This window comes from Phaenicophaeus curvirostris, chromosome 3 (genome assembly GCF_032191515.1).
Source record: "Phaenicophaeus curvirostris isolate KB17595 chromosome 3, BPBGC_Pcur_1.0, whole genome shotgun sequence".
NCBI classification, from domain to species: Eukaryota; Metazoa; Chordata; class Aves; order Cuculiformes; family Cuculidae; genus Phaenicophaeus; species Phaenicophaeus curvirostris.
The window spans coordinates 708,950-728,663 of NC_091394.1; the positions used below are offsets into that span (position 1 = coordinate 708,950).

The window sequence follows — 19,714 nt, forward strand, 5'->3', positions numbered from 1 at the left end:
ACAAATGATAAATCAGCGAAGCAGACTCTGTAGATCGTTCGTTAAAATTCAATGAAAGCTCAAATGCATATTTAGCGCAGTGGATAATATCAATTAATTTTGAAACTGAGTAGCTGCAGGGGTTCCTGGGCCTGATAAGCTAGTTTGGAATTGGAAGATATCTTCTCTGGACTTTAAATGCCACCAAATACTGAGACCAAATTTAAACTGTCAGGAATGGACAATTAGCCAGAATAACTTAAATGATAGGATTTTAAAGGGGCTGAAGATATTTCTAGCTGTCTTTAGAGACTGTATTAAACTACACAGTGTTATGCTTCCACCGAGGCTCCCTGCAGAGCTGAAAGCTCTCATGCTGTGCCGCAGACTCCTGTTTAGCTTCAGATTCTGTCGAAGCGGCTTTTAACTGCCTGTTTGCAACTATCACCTTAAAGTCAGGGCCAGTGGCTTCTTGGTTTGTATCAGAAATGGTGCGGCCAGCAGGATCAGGGAAGTGATTCTCCTCCTGTACTCGGCACTGGTGAGTGTACTCAAGGAGGACCTGGAGTACTGTGTTCAGTTCTGGGCCCCTCACTGCAAGAAAGACATTGAGGTCCTGGAGCGTGTCCAGAGGAGGGCAACAAAGCTGGTGAAGCGGCTGGAGAACAAGTCTTATGAGGAGAGGCAGGGGTTGTTCAGCCTGGAGAAGAGGAGGCTCTCTACAACCACCTGAAAGGAGGTTGCAGGGAGGTGGGTATTGATCTCTTCTCCGAAGTGATGGGTGATAGGTCAGGGGAAGTCTAGATTGGACATTAGGAAAAATTTCTTCACAGAAAGTGTTGTCAAGCACTGAAACAGGCTGCTCAGGGAGGTGATTGGGTCACCATCCCTGGTGCTGTTTAAAAAACAGGTAGAGGAGTTGCTTGGGGACATGAGTTAGTAGACAGGTAAGGTTGGAGTTGATGATCTCTAAGGTCTTTTCTAACTTAATGATTCTATGATTCTATACAGCAGTACTGGAAAAGGTGATGTTTGAGTATCTGTGTAAATCACAGAATCATAAATTTGTTTGTGTTGGAAGTGACATTAAAGTTCACCCATTTCCAACCCTCCTGCCATGGGCAGGGACACCTCCCACCACACCAGGCTGCTCAAAGCCCCATCCAACCTGGCCTTGAATGCTTCCAGGGATGGGATATCCACAGCTTCCCTGGGCTTGTTCCAGTGCCTCACCTTCCTCATTATGAAGAATTCCTTCCTAATGTCTAATCTAAATCTGCCCCCCTCCAAATTAAAGCCATTCCCCTTTTTCCTATCACTACATGCTCTGCTAAAAAGTCCCTCTCCAGCTTTCTTATACGCCCCCTTCATGTACTGGAAAGCCGCTATGAGGTCTCTCTGGAGCCATCTCTTCTCCTGGCTGAACAAACTCATCTTTCAGCCTGTCCGCAAGACAGAGGTGCTCCAGCCCTCTTCTGGGCCCATTCCAACAGTTCCATATTCTTATTATGCTGGGGATTCCAGAACTGGACAGGGTACTCCAGGTGGGGTCTCATGAGTGTGGTGTAGAGGGTGGGTAAATCACGCATCTGACTTCCTACAGCTCAGTTGTCAATACAGGTACCCACCTAGGACAGATGCTCCATCTCCTCCATGCTCAGTCAGGTTGTCAGTGTGTAAAGTCAGTGGTGAAGTAACTCCTCTCATTAGCAAATAGTTTTTGATTAAGTCTGCCTTTATTTGGATGGTTCATATGAAGTTGATGTGTAACAGTTGAAGGACTGAAGTTGTAATAAATGGTAGTGTAAAGTTGCTGCTGAAGCAATGAAATGTGTACTAAATAGGAAGACAATAAATTATTTTAATTACTCATTAGGCATTTGTATTCCAGCTGGGCTATCCAGAATTACTTGATAGCTAATGGTCACTCATTAGACTATGTATCACAGTTCAGAAGTATGATCTTTGTGTTATAGCAGTAATTTGAGGGGATTTGCAGACATGAAAACTGCTTTCAAGTGGACATGAAAAGTCTTCTTAAATGGTCACATTAATTTCTCCAGAACTGTACTGTAAGTCATCCTCTTTGAATTAGAAATGCACAATGCATTGTGTCTTCTGTAAAAATGACACTTCAAACAAAGCTGCATCAAAGCACTATTGAATAATGAACCCCTAATATCTTCATAGATGGCTATCTATGTGCTGTGATTACCTTGAGGGAATTAAAAAACAGACCCTGCGTCTACCTGGGGAGAAGATTCTGTTTGAATAAATGTATCACTTGAAGAGTTTAGTTTAAATCTGACTCAAAAAGATTTTTTTTAAAAAATATTGACTGGAAACATAGACAGTGCTGAAAAAAAAGAGTACTGAAAGTTCCAAGCCTACAAGCTAAATCAAATAAATAAAATCAACCAAATCAATAAGGTTGTGAACATAAGCACAATTCAGTAGTATTACAAGCATTATATGGTCTCATGATAAACAATTTAAGTTCCTTTATTGTTTTCCTTGCCTCTACTCTTAGCTGACTCTATATAAATCATCTTGCTCGAGATTTTTAAAAAAGTAGGGCTAACATTTGCCTGAGCTTATATTGTAAAGAAATACTGTAAACAAATATTGTTTGCTTTTGATCATGTTCTGCACTTCAAGTCAAACTCCTGTTTTAGTTATTGAAATACTGTTAGAAAAACTGAAATTTTGTTAATTTTGTTTTGTTGTAACAGGAGTCCATGACACCTATTTTTCTGAAAGTCTTACCCAGAACCATAATTTGTGTAAACGGGATTTTTTTCTCACATAAATAAACTCTATGTTTTCTCACATAAATAAACTCTATATTTTCTCACAAATAAACTGTGTTTGTCTTGCTATTTTTTGAACAAGATCAAACTGCTGTGCAAGTCTGCCTCTCACTGGCATCCCAGCTGCTTCAGAGCAATTAATTCCCCTGGGTGCCTTTATCAGATTTGTTCAGTTTGTTCCTGAACATGAAGTTCAGTTCAAACCAACAGAAACAGAGGAACTTTTCTTCTCTAGTTTTGCAGTAAGTGACTAGGAAAAGTTTTGTTGTCACAGGCATGTGAAGTTCTGTAAGCCCTTCCAAATGAAGCCTTCACTGTAGCCTTGCCTGTGATTTCCAAGGGACTGGATTTTCCTTCCAGGCTTATTACCCTCTAGTAACATCCAAGATGAACTTATTTCTCCCAGTGCAAAAGTACCATTTTGCCCCCCAAACACTTGTAATTGAAAGCTGGGCAGTGAAGAAAAGTCTGAGAAAAAAATTTCACTGTTATAAGATAATATAACGGAGTAGAGTTTCAAGAGTGACTTCAGTACGTAGCGATGAAGGCTTCGCAAATCATGGCTTAAAGAATCTGTTTGAAGAAACAGGGAAATATACGGAGACATTAGTATATGAAAGAGAAAAAATTATTTGCTTGGAGCCTGCGCATCAGCTAAAATGCAAGCCAAATTTAGAGCCAATTAAGAGATAACATGTGGAGATTTACTCATCTGCTGACATGTGACGAATGCTGGCAAACTGAAAAACTAAAATCTTCCTAGAAGCTTTTTTATTCAAGAATACTTTGGGCTGTTCCTGACTCTGCTTCCCCTGAAATGAAATGTTTTCAAATGAATGTTCCATTTAATCATAACTAGCACACACTGAAGAAAAAAATGTTCTTATATATGCCTTTTGAATTTTATATTGAGTCTTTTATATACCTCAGGCTCATTTAGGGATCTAACAGTCTGCTGCAGATTTCAGCAATATTGCAAATGCATAGGATCAGCATTTCTTACAAATTTACACACAGAGCATGGCAAGTTCTGTTGTCCTAAATGGATTAAAATGGAGAAACCCAAGCAATTTTTGTAATTCATAAGCCTGGTCTCTCTGTGCTTTGTCTTAAATTCTCTTATGTACCAACTTTCTCCCTCTTTGCTGTCTGTCTGTGTATTAGACACAGAGTCTGACACTAAGAGCCATCAAGTTTAAAGAGCCACCAGATTAAAGATATAAACTCAAGCCGTATATTTAAGTGTTGCTCAGGTTTTATGACATGAACAAATGCTTTTGGAATGTTGTTCTGCATGTATCAACGGATGAAACCAGGTAAGCTTCAAAGAACAAGCAGTTAATTCATGGCAAAATGAGGTAGCAACAACTTCCTGACAGTGCTTGGATCCGACGGCAATCTGAGACCCAGTGTCAGTAAATGCAGAAATACTTGCAAGTCAAAGAGAACAACCTGCTGAAAATGTGCTGCCTAACCATTGACTCCTTGGTTTAACAAGCTGGATGGAAAAAAAAAAAATCTCTCTGGGCCATAACCTACATAATTATGGCTGCTTGGTGTTTTCATAGAATCATAGAATCATAGAATAACCAGGTTGGAAGAGACCCACCGGATCATCGAGTCCAATCATAAACAGTAAATAGAGGCTTGAGGATGGTGCTGAGAAAGACAATGGGACAAACTGGGAAGGAGTGGATTGGTGATATTTTTTATCATTTTGAAGCTCATTAAATATGTGAATGGAGTATTATGGTACTGTAGGTCTTTTGTTTTGCCTTGTCTTTAATGTTGTGTAATCCCCAGATCTAACAGTAATCTCTTGCTGTGCAGCTCTACATTGTTCTGCTTTTGATGGAAAGGAAAAAGTCTCATTAAAATACAACATGCAATTGTATCTGAACTCCCTTCTGAACTTACATTTTAGAGATAAAACTTCCTTTGCAATAGATATATAGGAATGAAACATTTTCAATTTAGTATCTCTTTTCCTCATTTTAGATATTTTCGTTGCTTAGTTCTAAAGAAGCTTTCAGGTTTATTGTTCATTTCTTATATATTTATCTGTAAGCCTAAGTCCATCTGAATAGGTACGATTAATTCATATTCCATATGTCTTGAAATTCTTGTTTTATTACTGTTCCATCAGATTAAATTCTTCTATTAATCTGTGTATTCTAGTGTATTTTATCTTACCCTCTCTTTCTGGTTTGAGCTGTGCCTTGGCTTTCTCAGTTTCATGGCTGTCTCTCACTAAATATTCTCTCTGGCACAGCTGAGTAACTCCACTGAATTATTTTGAGGCTAACTCCTCACCATATGCTGTGGAGTGCTTCAGGGTATTTTGCTGTTGAAAACTGTTCTGTCTTAAAATTTTGTGAATTTTATATTATTTTGGCAGGGATAGTACAAAATTTTCTCTGTAGGATTTTGTAAATTACAAACTGTTGTGCAGTATCCTTCCAGACTGGCTGGCTGCTTCCTTCTCCAGGAGACTGAGTTATCTGCGGGTCTTTGCGTTTTCTCTCTGGTATTTTATTCTTCGAATTCTTTATTGTGGCATATTTAGAAAGAAATGGCTTAATCAAAGTTTTTTGCTGTGTGTGAAGCTTATTATTTTATTTAAACAAACTAGCCCTGGGACTTTCAAATGGGAGCTGGCAAGCTCTGCAATGCCCTTTGCTAGTCTAGACATGACTTTGGGGCTTTAAAATTCAAAACCTGTCTTTGCTGCCGCAACAGCTTTAAGTTGGAAAAAAAATCTCCAGTGACTAAAAATAGCTTTTAAACCAAAATATCTTGGGAACAGAGTGTATCCTCAGCAAGCTTGCTAATGATACAAAACTGGGAGAAGCAACTGATACACCAAAAGTCTGTGGTGCCATTCATCGAGACCTGGACAGGCTGGAATGCTGGGCAGAGCGGAACATATCCAAGTGTTCCTCACAAAGGCAAGTGTAGAGTCCTGCGCGTAGGAAGGAACAATCTCCTGCAGCAGGACAGGTTAGGGGCTGACCCGCTGGAAAGCAGCTCTGCAGAGAAGGACCTGGGAGACCTGGGAGACAGCAAGTTGACGATGAGCCACGGACGTGCCCTTGTGGCCATGGTGGCCAGTGGTGTCCTGGGTGGCATTAAGAAGAGTGTGGCTAGCAGGTCAGGGGAGGTTGTCCTCCACCTCCACCTAGTGAGGTCACATCTGCAGTATTGTGTCCAGTTATGGGCTCTCCAGTTCAAGAAAGATAAGTGACTATGAGAGAGAGTCCAGCAGAGTGCCACAAAGATGATCAGGAGGCTCCAGTCTGTTTAGCCTGAAAAAGAGAAGACTGAGAGGGGACCTTATCAATGCTTATAAATATCCAAGGGGTGGCTTTCAAGAGGATAGGGCTGGCCAGTGACAGGACAAGGGACAACGTGTACAAACTGGAACATGGGAAGTTCCACACCAACATGAGGAAAAACTTCTTTACTGTGAGTGTGACAGAGCACTAGACAGACTGCCCAGGGAGGCTGTAGAATCTCCTTCTCTGGGGATATTCAGAATCTGTCTAGAGGCATTCCTGTGCAACCTGCTCCGGGTGAATCTGCTTTATCAGGGGGGTTGGACTAGATGATCTCGAGAGGTCATTTCCAAGCCCTACCATTCTGTGATTCTGTGATCTTCTCTTGGATTCACACTCCAAAAGTTATTTTTGAAACTTAGAGAACACTAATGGCATGATTTTAAGGAAACTAGATGTTAAAGAATAGTAATGAATTTACTTTTCCAGCAAAATCCAGTTACATGCCCATATTTTCTGCTTTATCATAGACTTTTATACACGTACACAGCATAGACACAAATGTTCATTTCATTGTGATTTAAACAACGGAATTTTAAAGTAGTATACACCTTAACCTGAAATTACTGATACAAAATGAGGTGGCAAGAACATATCTCTGGGGTAATGCAATACTTGCTGCAGAAAATTTATATCTGTTTTATTCTGAAATGACAAAAGGTAGTTAAGATGCAGTTGTTTTTTTACTTGCATGAAAATTATCAGAGGAATTAACTTCATTAGTAATATTTCTGGAGGTCTGGTTGGCAAAGATTTGTGTGTATGTTGTTTTTGTGCATTCTTTGGTAGCCCTCTGAAAATCACTGACAGTATCCTACAGGCATAGTGTTACTTTGGTCATTATTATTAGGATTTTTATCTGTGCAAACTGATGTTGCACAGCATTGCATAGGTTTCTTCTATAGTATTCATTTTTCGTATGTCTTTACCAGTTTCAGTTTGACCTGCCACAGCAAAACATCTTCTTAAAGGTACTCCGCAATTCTGGACTTCGGAACGCAAAAATCATAGGGTCGATGATGGCATTGCACATTATGAGTGTCCCATTCACATGGAATATGGACATGTAGCAGGCACAGTAAGGGTTATGTGGGCAAAACCTGGCTAAGAGTATGTGAAGAACAAAGGGGGCCCAACAGCAAAGGAAAACGCCAAGGAAAATAGTCAGTGTAATGGCTCCTTTCATGTTAGTTCTCTGGTGGGCTGTGCTGGTTGGCAGCGAGGCGATCTTTTTAGCATGAGATCGAGCCAGGAGGAACATATGGATGTAGAGGCACAGTATAAAAAACATCATTAAAGGGAACAGGATGGTGAAGGGAATGACTGTTGCTGCTTCGTAGGAGAAGAGGGCAATGGCAATGCTGCTGCCAGCACAGAACGTCCAAATGATCGTCAAGATAGCTAAGGCCCTTCTCAGTGTCATGATATTATGGTACCGCAAAGCGTAGAAGATAGTGATGTATCTGTCTGCTGCAATAGCTAACAGGCTGAAAATTGACCCCAATAAAGACAGAATGAACATGGAATCCATGGCATCGTCCAGCTTTTTCTCGAAGTCCCCACGACGTGTCAGGTACCCCATTTTGCACAAGATGATAAAGATGTTCTCCAGAGTTTTGTACAAGCTGCCTAACATGTCTGAAATGGCTAAACTGCAAATGAAGAAGTACATGGGCAAGTGCAAATTCTTATTTCTGACAACAGCAATAAGGACAAGCAGGTTTTCCAGTATTCCAGCGGCAGCAACAGTGAAAAATACTTCCTCTGGCACCACAATCTGGGTGCAGTCTGTGATGTTTAAGGAGAAATCACTTATATTTTTGAGGGAAGGAATGCTTGTATGCCCTAGGTGTTTGATGAGGTAGGAAGGTCTCTCAGTGCTCATTTCTTCTGAATGTGGAAAGCTTCTGGATTGTTGTTTCTCAGGCTTGGCTTTATTCTGAAGATGACCTGTCAGTCAAACAGGGCTTTCTGCTTCATCTGGGGAAACTTTTAGACTTAACTGAAGTATTTCTGATTTCTCCTACAAAAAAACCCATAAATATCAAGATTAAATTTACCACACAGATATGGTAAAAATTAACATTTGAAATATCATTTATTGCAGTGGAATGAACTCACGCCATTGTTAGAGAGAGACAAAGTTGGTTTGGCTAAAATAAGAGCACCACAGTTATTGAAACTGATCTGACAGACTTCAAGAATTTGGCAATCTTTTTGGCCCAGCTGTTTGCTTTGAGAAAGTCTGGGATTTCTCACCAGTTTTGCAATATTATTAGACACAAATGAGGCCAATGCCAAGATAAACTGTTGTCCAGGGCAGTAACATGTTTACCACCACACTGTTGATGGTGAAAAATAATGCTGTCAATTTAGATGTGAACAGTCGTAAATATGGATATTTTTCTGAGGCATGATAGATACTAGTGAGAGGTTTCCTTTTCATTTAAATTAAAACTGTCTTTTGATTTGATGAACAATAAGACCTATTTTTCTTGTACGTTTTTACAACCACAATTATGAAACAGATGCAGTTGCTATTTGGAATGTCCCCTTTTTAAAAGAATGGATATATTTTTCCTCTGTTTTAAAGTTTAAACCAGCTTTTAATTGTTTGGCGCTTTCATGGCAATAAGTCTTGGAATTGTTTTGGACATTTTCTTATAGTCAGTGTTGCTGAATGTCATAATATGCTCTATTACTGTTTCAAAGGGAGAAGTCAAAAGATTTAATTACTTTGTATACAAGCAGCACCCTCTGCAAATGTCAGTGGGTATCTGTAATCGGGACAGCTGAAGTGCACTTGAATGTGATTAGCCTTAACGCAGATGACTCTGTTTGGCTACCTTTGTTTTTGCTAATGTTACCTGCTGAGATTGCCAGTGAGGTGCTACTTGTGATGAAGAACGGCGAGACTTGGACCACCAGCCAACACGAGTTCAATTGAACTGTGTGGAGGAGAGCTGTCTGTTGACTCTATGAGAGGTTATGGTTTCACAGCAAGCTCTGAGCCACCTTAGAAGCTCACCGTGTCGAACGGCAAATTTCCAGCTCGCGCTTCCCATTTGTGTTTGTCTTTGCTCCTGCCCTCTCACTCTTATCATCTGCCTTGAGCCTATCCAAACCTTCACCCCTATGCGTAGCCCCAGGAGCAGGAGAGCGTGGGGTCAGTTTACTCAGGGTAAAATAACCCTTTGTGAGCAATAACTGCATTTCTACCGGTTCCAATACCACGCTGTTCCCATGCAGCTGAGGCATCCTTATAGCATAACCAGATCCTGTACAAACTGCAGCATCAGTTCCTTGGTTTTGAAACACTGATGCCAGGGTTCCTTCTCCACTAGGGCTTGATTAACCAGATTCTTCCTCCTAGGAAACTCTTTAAGGTCCTAAGAGCCCTTCCTTTGGGAATTCTGTGGAAAGTCTTGATATTTCCTAGCAGTAACTGAGAAGGCAAAAAGGTGTGGATTTGATAACATTTTTTCAAGAAAAACTAAAAAAGTCTATATTTTAAAACACACATTTTGTGTTACAAACTTTGTTCAGCAAACAGTGAACAAAACAGCAGTTGTGATGGCAGAAGAGTGACAGCACTAATTTCCATCCTGTTCTGAATGTGAGCAGTCTCAATTCCTTGCCTTTAGGTCTAATGGAAAGATCTTTTTCCAGGGAAGGTCTTTCAGAAACATGAGTTTCCCCTGCTTAGTGCTGTAGGTGCATGCTAGAAAGAAGTACCACGTGTTCAGATAACAGTGAGATAACTGGAATGTGTACTTGTGTTTCATTGTTCAGTTGCTAAAAACTCTGTCTTCTTATTGAAGTAAACATATATCCTATGAAAAACTAATTTAATTCAGAATATACTAATTGTGGTATTGATAAAAGCACAGTCCTTTTCCTTCTAAGTCCTGTTTTTTATTCTTTAAAATTACAATCTATGTAAAACAATATAAAATAAGACTATGTGAAAACTATGGTGAAAAAATAAGATGCTATGATATCATTGTATCATCAGTTGTATTCTTATTAACATTGTATTATCAATTTCATTGTATCATCAGCTGAATTTTTATGAAAAACTCCCATTAATAGCTATTGGATAATTTATTCTTTTGCTTTGATCTCCCTCTAGTGTTCAATAAAATAGGATTAGCTAGATATTAATGACTGATTGCTGCTATTCTTGTTCCTCACATGTGTGGACACTATATAACATTATATAGCCCAATTTCAAGATCATGAATTGGCATCAGACCTAGATAAATGTTTATTATGTAACTGTGTTCATTGCCATACATTTAGGAGATTTGCTGCATCAAAATAATGAATATATGTCCCATATGACTTCAATGTTCACAACTTTCTTAGAAATAAATTCACAGTGATAGATACAGTGCTTTTTGGAGAAAACAGCAAAGAGACAAAAAAAGCAAAGTGTTTATGTATAAAAGCTAAACACAGAAAAAATATTATTGTGTTTAAAGCAATACTTATACCAGCTGGGATAACAACTAGTAAAATATTTCTCATACAATTATAACTGTGGTTACCTTATAAGCAGAATTCCTAGAGTGAAGTTAGGCTGCAAATCACTCTTGCTTAAAATTTTCAAGCCTGTAGGTCTTACATTTAAAGAAGTTTTAATGACTGGAGGTCTTTCAAGGAATATGGATGAAGAAAATCTGAAAGGTTTATTCCTTATGTGTACTTCTTTTCCTTTTCCCTAAAGATCAGCACTAAAATAACACAATTACGTGCTTGTTTTATGAATAAGGAAAAATGCTATTTTCAGGAAAGGTTTCCTCATTCACATTTAAGGTTAGGTGTATTCAATGGGCCTTGATTTTATTTTCCAAGAACATAAGACATAATAAAGCATGTTCAGGACTGCTTCTTTACATACATTGCTAGTGTAGCTTCATTCAAAACATGCAAAGCCCTGAGTATTTCAGCAAAGTTATTGAGAGCAAGAAAAGTAAAAATTATTAAGAAATGATGGACAGATTTCTCAATATACTTAAAAAAATCTTTGCAATAACAAAGAGGAAAAGGAATTATTTAGGATGTTTATGAGTGAAACGACAAGAACCATTAAAATGACAGTGAGAAAAGTAAATTAAAGTTGAAAAGTCAGGAAATGTTTTCTAATTGACCTCACAGCAGTGTCATTTTTCACATACAGTTACTGAGGCTGTAAGCTACACTGTTATCTTGGGTATCTGGAACTAAAAAAAATTGCATGAAGTGTTGGAAGTTATATACATTTGTCGTGTCATGAGGTATAAATACAATACGCCCACTAAGTCATTAGTGAAATAATTCTCTTCATATCAGGTTTGTTGATGACTGAAAATGGGCAATCCATAGAGAGAAAAACTAGAATTTGCAGAAATTCAAGGGCTGTAAAATGCAGTAATGCACTAGTGACTGGAGTTTTGCTTCCTTATCTAGTGCCTGCACTGTGGAGGGGCCTTCCCACCCGTGCACACAACACACGATGCCCTGAGGAGGGGAAAATTTTACAAATTATTTGCTACACAGCTATTAGGAAATGGAGTGAAATTCATTGAAGGTTTCCTCTGTCTTTGCAGCTGGACAGTATATGTAACCATGAGAATTATGTGGGTTTTTTTTGAAACACGCGGAGTCTCACTCTCCATAAAGTTGCTGTTGTGATATAGTAAGAGAAAAGATTTTTAGTCTACTGTAATTTGCAACAACATAACCTACCAAAGGGAACATCAAGTCCCCCCCACTGCCCTCTGCTGCTCCTGATACAGGTAATTGCTTTGGAAGTGATGTACGCACGCCCTTCAGTCACACCTTTCACTCTAATAGATCACTCTCAAGCCACTCGAGTGACCTGGTGAAATGCTACAACGATTAATGCCTAATACATGTTTATTTCTTTATTAAGATTGTAGTAGACTGATTCTTTTTTTTTAAGCACTAGTTACTGTGCTCTAGACTTCATAGTTTGCTTTTATTACACTGTTCTTTCCTATTTACTTCCAAAATAAATTAATTTTAGGCCTAAATATAGCTGTAACTTTCTACAAGGAATGAAAAATAACAGTGAATTTGGATACAAGGCAAATAGTTTTCCAGGATCATTGCAAAAATCAATCAAGAGTCCTTCAAGTGACATTTCTGAGGCCACTGCTCTGTTCTTATATTTTCCAGTAAATCATTAAGTTTGCCAGTAACAGTGTCATCACAGAAATGTCGCTATCAACAAGCATCAAGAAAATCTGGACAAAAAAGCATTAACCATTTCTTGATAGAGCTCTCTAAAGAACCAGCTCTTCTAGCTGTCTTTTAGGAGCCACTCATCTTTTCCTTTGGCTACAGAAGCACTAGTAGTTGCAAACAAAGCAATATTTAAAGTAGATGAAACCATTAGAAGAATGGTTTTTTATTTTTAAGTGACAGAAAAAGAGGGCATGGATTTATAGTACATTCACTGCTATTTAAGTATATTGCCTTGTAAAACTGGGTACACCTTGCTGAAAAAAAAGTTATGAAAGATACAGAATCTTCTTTCTTGAGACCTACCTAAAAACATCACTGGGCTTTTTATCTTGATGCTTTTTATGTTGCCACTGACCTAATGTATTTGCATTTCTTTATGCTGAAAAGTGAAAATGATGAAAACACAACGTTAAAAAGTGAATTAAATAAATGGTTACTTTCTCTTGGGAAAGGTGTAAGATGGGACAAGGTGAAGAAAACACCTCTTTGAGATGTGTCTTTTCAGAGACACCTTCATGCTCATCTGTAGAAAGGAGAAATAATGAATAGGAAAACAAAAAACAAATGTGGGAAGAATCAAACCTAAGTTCTACAAGCCCGTAAAAATCTGCTTGCATTTGGAGTAGTGGCCACATAAAGCTTTAGCCTGGTTGTATGTCAGCAGCCAATGCTGGCACGGCTTCTCCTATAGGCAGAAGTAAATAAAGTCTCATTGAAAAAGGTGTCTTGTCATCCTAATCCACCTCTGGAGAGGTGTGGGAGGTTTATGAATGTACCCTAAATTAAGTCATTCTAGCTTGTGTTTCATATGCATTTGGATGTGGAATCCCATGGCAACGGTGATGGGGTAGAACAGCTATTTCAGTTTCTGCACAGGTTATCACAGAACTGCACGCATATATGCGTGTGTGTATGTGTGGTGTTACTTGGATTCTGCTTCTGATCTAAAAAAGTAGCAAGGAGAGCTGGAAGAGATAGCTCAGGCATCTACAACAACGCGTGTTAAATACAAGCTTTTACTCTGCCCCAATTTTCCTTGTGGTTATCTCCCTCAAAGACAGAGACCTCTGCTGTTCCCTGCCCTCCTTTGCTGCGTGCTGCAGAAAGGCACTGATTAAATACCTAGGAGTCCTGGCAGTTAGAGTTCACCAAACCACACAGTCTTCTGTCAGTTAAACTCCTGAACATCTATAATAAATAACATGTTAGCACTTACCTGCTAGTGAAACAACTTGCGAGTCCGCGTGCTGGTGACTCTGGGAGCAAGATTACTTATAAAGGAAATGAAGCCAACACAGTCTGTACGTAAAGGAAAGATTGGAACATCTAAATCAAAAAGAAAGACAGTTGTCTCGTTGGCATAACCTTGAATTAGGGTCACTTTAAAACAAATCATCCACTGTCGCTGAAAACATTCATAAGGAAAAAAAAGAAAAGTTGCTTAGTTAAAGGGAAAATACACTGTGTTTCAGCAGGGTTACCTTTCAGCTACTCCTGATATTTAGCAGACTATAAATCAATGAGTCTATTCACAAAAAGACCATAGTCTGTATTATAAATAGTGTTTAGACATAGAAGTAGATGTTTAAGATGTCATAGAATGACCAGTGCTCATCAAGATGATTGTCACTATGTTTGGTTTGCAATCTCAGACCTCTACTAACAACACAATTTGTAGCTGAACTGGAAAGTTAATGATGTAGGGAGAACTGAGCAGCACCGAAGTTCAAATACACCAGTCTGGATGAATTTAAATAATCATTATGGACGACTGTAATTCAGGTCATGAAGGTAAGAAAATGTACTGAGCTGTAATAATATTTTGTGAAGAGGTAGTAGTCCCTGTTACTGAAACAAATAAGGGGGAATAGCATAAGTTAATTGCCCTAGGGAAAGACTTCACATTTGGAGCTATTAAATTGCAGTTAAATAACAATGCCCCAAAGCAAAAACATAGTCTTAACAGAATAACCTGAGAAAATTTGTTTGCTCCCAGGGGCCCAAATAAAAGCTCAAGCCTGGTACAGAAAGGGTGAATTTGGGCTCAGGAACTGAGGATTTAATTTATCTGTGTGCAGAATGATTGGTGAAAACACAAACCTTCTGCAGTTAGCAGTCTGACAGCTCCAGTGAGAGTCATTTGGGTCTCTGGCACATACTTACTAATTGGAAGGGAAAAGGCTTAGCAACTTGTTTGAGGGGACCTGAAGAAGAAAAAAAATTTAGAAAATGGAAGCTATTTTCATCATATTTGAATGTGTCTCAGATTTCCAAGCAGGAAGAAAGTGCCTCACCCTCATTTTCTATCCTCAAATGCACATAGGTTTCATCTTTACTTCTTAGCTTCATTTTCTTTAGCCAGTTGGACCCACTGAGTGCTGTTATGATGCACAAAGATAATTGTGTGCACGGAGTGGAGGAAGAAGACACAGTCAGACAACTGATGCCACAGGAGTGCAGAACATTTTTTTACTATTTTTGTTTCAGCTGCCTTGTCATTTGAATAACCTCCTTCAAATATTCCTGGTCATGGTCTCTGCTTTTGAACACCAGCTTCAGGGGCACTCACTCTATATTATGTCAGGCAGAACTCATCTCCTTATGAACTCAGGTTGTATGCACTGCCTTGGACCTGAAGACACTCATTAGTTGCCTTGGAAGTTAATTGTGGAAGGCTTTCACCTCTTACTGTGCTGTGAATTTCTGTTCTACGCAGCCTAACTGTGTATTGCAGGCACAAAAAGTCAGTACCATAAGCTATAATAAATAACTGATAAGAAAAACTGTCTGTAAATTTGTGCTTACATTTTATTTTGGTTGCAGGGAAGATAAACACATTGGAGGCACAGAGGCCTCTGCACTCAGCCTTAGGCAAAAAATAAGTTTGGGTCGAGTCTGAACTGAGAATGAAGCAAAGAGCTGGAATTAATGATAACACTATTTCTGGTCATATCCAATATGAACGTTCAATTTTTAGTTTTATTTAAGTCTAGAAAATCAGAAGGTACTTGCTGTCAATAAGAGAGGGGTGTCCTGATTTCATTGAGTTCTGGTGACTTAACAGGTTATTAAAAAGAATAGGGAACGTGATTTGCCCTATGATCATTTTATTATCTTAAAAACTTTTGAGTGGAAAAGCAGAAGGCCTTCAGAGAAGTCTTCAGGCTACAATAACTGAAGAGTCTAAGAAGTTTCTAATAATATTTCAAATATCTGTGTTCAGATGTAATGTGAATGTTACCCTTCCCAGACCAAGAGAGCTGAGGCTGTAGGTGGGTTAGAGACAAGGTTGTGCCTTTGGTTCTAACTGCAACTGACAACACATTAGGTACAAATCTGCAGCAGTAAAGGAACGTGAGCTGCATTTACTCTACTTTTGACCTGGCTATAGAGGCTCTCTGCTGCTCCTTAGAGATGTTGCTACGGATAAATGCACAGTGAATGTTTGAGGAAGCGCAATACTAAGAAGTAGGAAGGCTCGTATTCAGAGATTTATTTTGGAAGGTAATGTGAGCATTTAAGGAGGGGATCAGAGGCTAGAAACACATTAAAACAACTCTTAACAAATCACCTACCTAAGCACAAGCCACTATAGTTTGAGGCAGATCAATTTTTCTAATGTTGATGCATTAATTTCCTGTTCTGTTTTGTGAAGGTATGTAAAAATGAACAGACTTGTCAGAGTTGGGACAAATATTATTCAATATGTTTTGGAATAAAAATTTACTGTGTAAAAAAGATGTACTGTGATGCGTTACAGTAAAAAAGCAGCTAGAATTGCATGTCAACTGAAAAAATAAACCCCTGTTATCACGCTGCATGAAATTGATTTCTATTTATTGAGCCATGAAGTCAGTAGACAATTCCAGTTTGAACGTTGGAAACGCAAAGTAATTAGGGAAGGACGTTATTACCTGTCAAACTTCTTACAACGATTTTAGCAGTTCAGTCCTTACAAATCTACAGGCAATTTAATGCTTATATTGTGTATGTTTCCATCCCACTGTGTTTCAATTCTGAAGAGCACACCAGGAAATAACCAGTATTTTCACAACATATGAAGAGAGAAAGAGTTCTAGAAATTGTGTCTGTAAAAAGCTCTGCAAATAGCCCAGGCTTTCAAGGAGGAGCTTTGATCAGTAAAGTTGACTAAAAGAGGGGTGCATAAAAACTGGGACCTCACATGGGCCAAGGAAAACATAAATGCTATTTTCACATGATACAACATTTTTTCATCCAGTAGACAGGGAATAAATACATCAACTGCAGTTTATTAGCTGTATGAAATGCTTACTGAAGTCTCAGATTCTGTAGCCATTACCTTTAGCAAAACAAGTAAACAAAAGTCAATTGCCTTCATCAGTGGATTTAGCCTGCCCTTCGATTCTTGCTTAAAAGTAGGTCTGTTAGGTCAAATTTCCACACCATTCCCAGCACGCTGGACAAACTGGGAACTTTGCAGAAAAGGCAACTATTTGGCTACTCTGTCATTAGAAAGCAAAAAATAATCTCTTGGGGATGGATAGCTGCAGAAGATAATAGCAGGAGAAGAGGTTTTTCTTAAGCAGATACAGCTGAATTGTGATTGTCTAGTAAATAAAAATGTGAATATTTGCAATTTTGTTACTAATAATCCTGTATTTGCACAAAAATGTTACTTGTTCTTTTTCAATGACTTGGCAAATATTGAGTATGATAGAAAATTATATTTTAGGGAATTTCTGGAGGCACACTCAAAAAGAATTAATCCTTGAGGCAGAGCCATACGGTGAAACAAAGTCTCAACAAGAACAGATTCAGACAACTTTTTCAGATGTTAGCGTGCTGTACCTTGCACACTGAAATATAGCAAGTGTGATGTTAAAAGCTGGTATTAAAATGCTAGCAGGAAATTTTTTGGATGAATTTGGTGTACATCGTAAAGCCCAAGGTGCAGCACTGGTGTACTTCTGTCTCCAGCCATCAACTCCTGCTTTGTTCCCAGCATCCCGCAGTTGAACACTGTTGAGAATAAATGTATGGCTACCCCTGGGAAGCTTGATTTGTCACGAATTAAAAATACTTGCAGCAGTATCAAAGGCAGTGCTGTTATTTTCTTGCACTAAGTAGTCATATTTAGTGTATTGTAGCAAGGGGAAAAGAAGGAGGAGAGAGACTTCCCAGCTGATGTGCCCATGCTTGATAAGATGTGGGGAAGGACAAAGTGAGGAACCAGCATCCTGCAGGGGCTGGGATGGGTGGGTAGGTGGGATGATGCCCTCACCAGGGCTGGCTGGAAAGAGTAATAAAAAAAGGTGGAAGGAGGTAAGGGTGGTTATGTGACAATGGTCTCCTTCAGACTTCTGGAGACCTAGTTTCCTGATCCTCTTGTATTCCTCTGAGGTTAACAGCAGTCAGACTCTGGTGTCAGCCCATGTGGAGAGTGGCAGCTAATTTTGCCAGCCAAAAAATCACAGGAGTGCTCTGTCAGTCTAAATGGCTTTTCATTTGAGATGCCTCATGTGGGTATTACTGATAATCCTTGCAAGAGAAATCTTTTTCCCACTTCAATTTTTCTAAAAGGAGTTGTATATGAAATTTTATTAGTCTACAATAGTATAATCAAGGAGTGGATTAGGCTCAATACACATAAGGGTTAACTGCAATTGCATGGTGCACTTTAATGTTTATTTTTACTACTTTTTAAATACTCGGATTTGCTATTTTTGTGTTATGTTGCTGCAAGAGTTTTAGGTGTAATATTACTATTGAATGTGAAAAATAAGAAAAGTTTTAAAAGGAAAAGCTGGCATTGCTTTTGCCCTGAGGGGCTGTTTTCCTGCACACAGGGCAGTGATCAGGCACTGCTGCTCACATGCTGGCATTCTAGGTGACTGAAACATTCATTATAGATGTTGTTCAGTACATTCAATCAGTAGTATGTCAGTGGCATTTAGTCATGTTGCAAAAAGTACATTAATTTCTTCAAACGTGCTAATGAGAGTGAACGGAAGGAGTATGTGTTTTATTAAGTGTGATTGGCTGTCTAGGAGCATCCTCATTTTTTTCTTTCATAATTACTGTTTGTTTTCCCTGCATTCCCTCTTTATGGAGCTTTCAGCGGACATTCTAACAAAAAAGGTCTAGAGAAGGAATATGTTAAGTATTTTCCAAATGATTATTCATTATCAAGCTTACTATATAATTATTTTCACCTTTAAAAAGCAAGTACTGTGATGCATAACAGCAGGCTTCTCAATCCATGAGTTTATTTCTATCAAGAAGAAATTTTCCATGACTCCTTCCCATTTCTTTAAATTTCTGAACTTTATTTTTCTTTTTTCTTACTAATTTTGCTTTTGGAGTGCTTGCCACAAAATAATTGAGCTTGATCTAGCTTTCGAGGAAAGTGATTTTCATGTCTACAATTGCTTTTAAAAAATAAGTGTAACTCTAATTTTACATCACACTTAGATAAATGACAACATTTATGTGTAGATTGGGATCATTATACTTTTTTAAAAGTATCAGTAAATATGGCAAAGAACTGAAAGATATTCAATGTTATATGAACTTTAAAACAATAAAGCCTTCAAGATATATACAATTTAGATTTTTAAAAGATCAAAGTTTAGGATGAGCCAATACCTTACAAGGGAAGTATCCAGGACTTTGGATTCTCCTCTTCAAGTAACTCGTCCGGAGTAGGAGTACATTCCTCTTATCCTTCTATCCCTTTTTATGATAAGGCACAGGTCAGGTAGCTTTTGATCTCAAGTCTTCTTTGGGATATCATTCACTGTGTGGTGGGGAAGCTGTGTTTTATTGTTCAATTGTAAAACATTCATCACATTAAGAACAGCAGAATGATGTTTCACATAAGGAGATAGATAATCTGTTGGGTGGCTCTTCAAGTTTGCTATTGACAAGCTGAAATTTTGTGTTTAGTTAGCACAGTTAATTTTTAAAGAGACCTCATAAACTTCCAAATAATTTGCATAGGATTGCCATAGTGCAACATAAGAAATTTCTTGATTTGAAATTTAATATTATATTTTTATTTCTCATTAAAAATCACCCCTAAAGAGACATGAACATCTAAATAAAGTTTTATATGTGTTTGCTCTCTCTCTGCATAGAAGAAATACTAATGCCTGTTACACTAATTAAAGCTAACAAATAAATATATGCAAAGGGATAAGTGTAGTGACAGGGATAAGTATCACTAAAATGCTCTACACTTTCAAGACAGTAAAATAATTTGTCAATCTATTGAATTCTCTAGCTGATGTTTTGGAGATTGAGGAGTTACTTCAACTTTTCTACTTCTTTCTTATCTTGTTCTCAGAAAAATTTTGA

General features: G+C 38.3%; 1 protein-coding gene across 1 annotated transcript; it reads right to left on the reverse strand.

The window, feature by feature from the left end:
- Positions 1 to 6,695: 6,695 nt before the first annotated feature.
- On the reverse strand, positions 6,696 to 8,136 carry MC2R (melanocortin 2 receptor). The gene has a single exon (XM_069853027.1). It carries the CDS (start codon positions 8,007 to 8,009, stop codon positions 7,059 to 7,061), a length of 951 nt encoding a protein of 316 aa, XP_069709128.1. The 5' UTR covers positions 8,010 to 8,136; the 3' UTR covers positions 6,696 to 7,058.
- Between the last annotated feature and the right edge of the window lie 11,578 nt (positions 8,137 to 19,714).

Coding starts and splice junctions, on each gene's coding strand:
- MC2R (XM_069853027.1), bottom strand. CDS start 8,009: ATGAGCACTGAGAGACCTTCCTACCTCATCAAACACCTAGGGCATACA.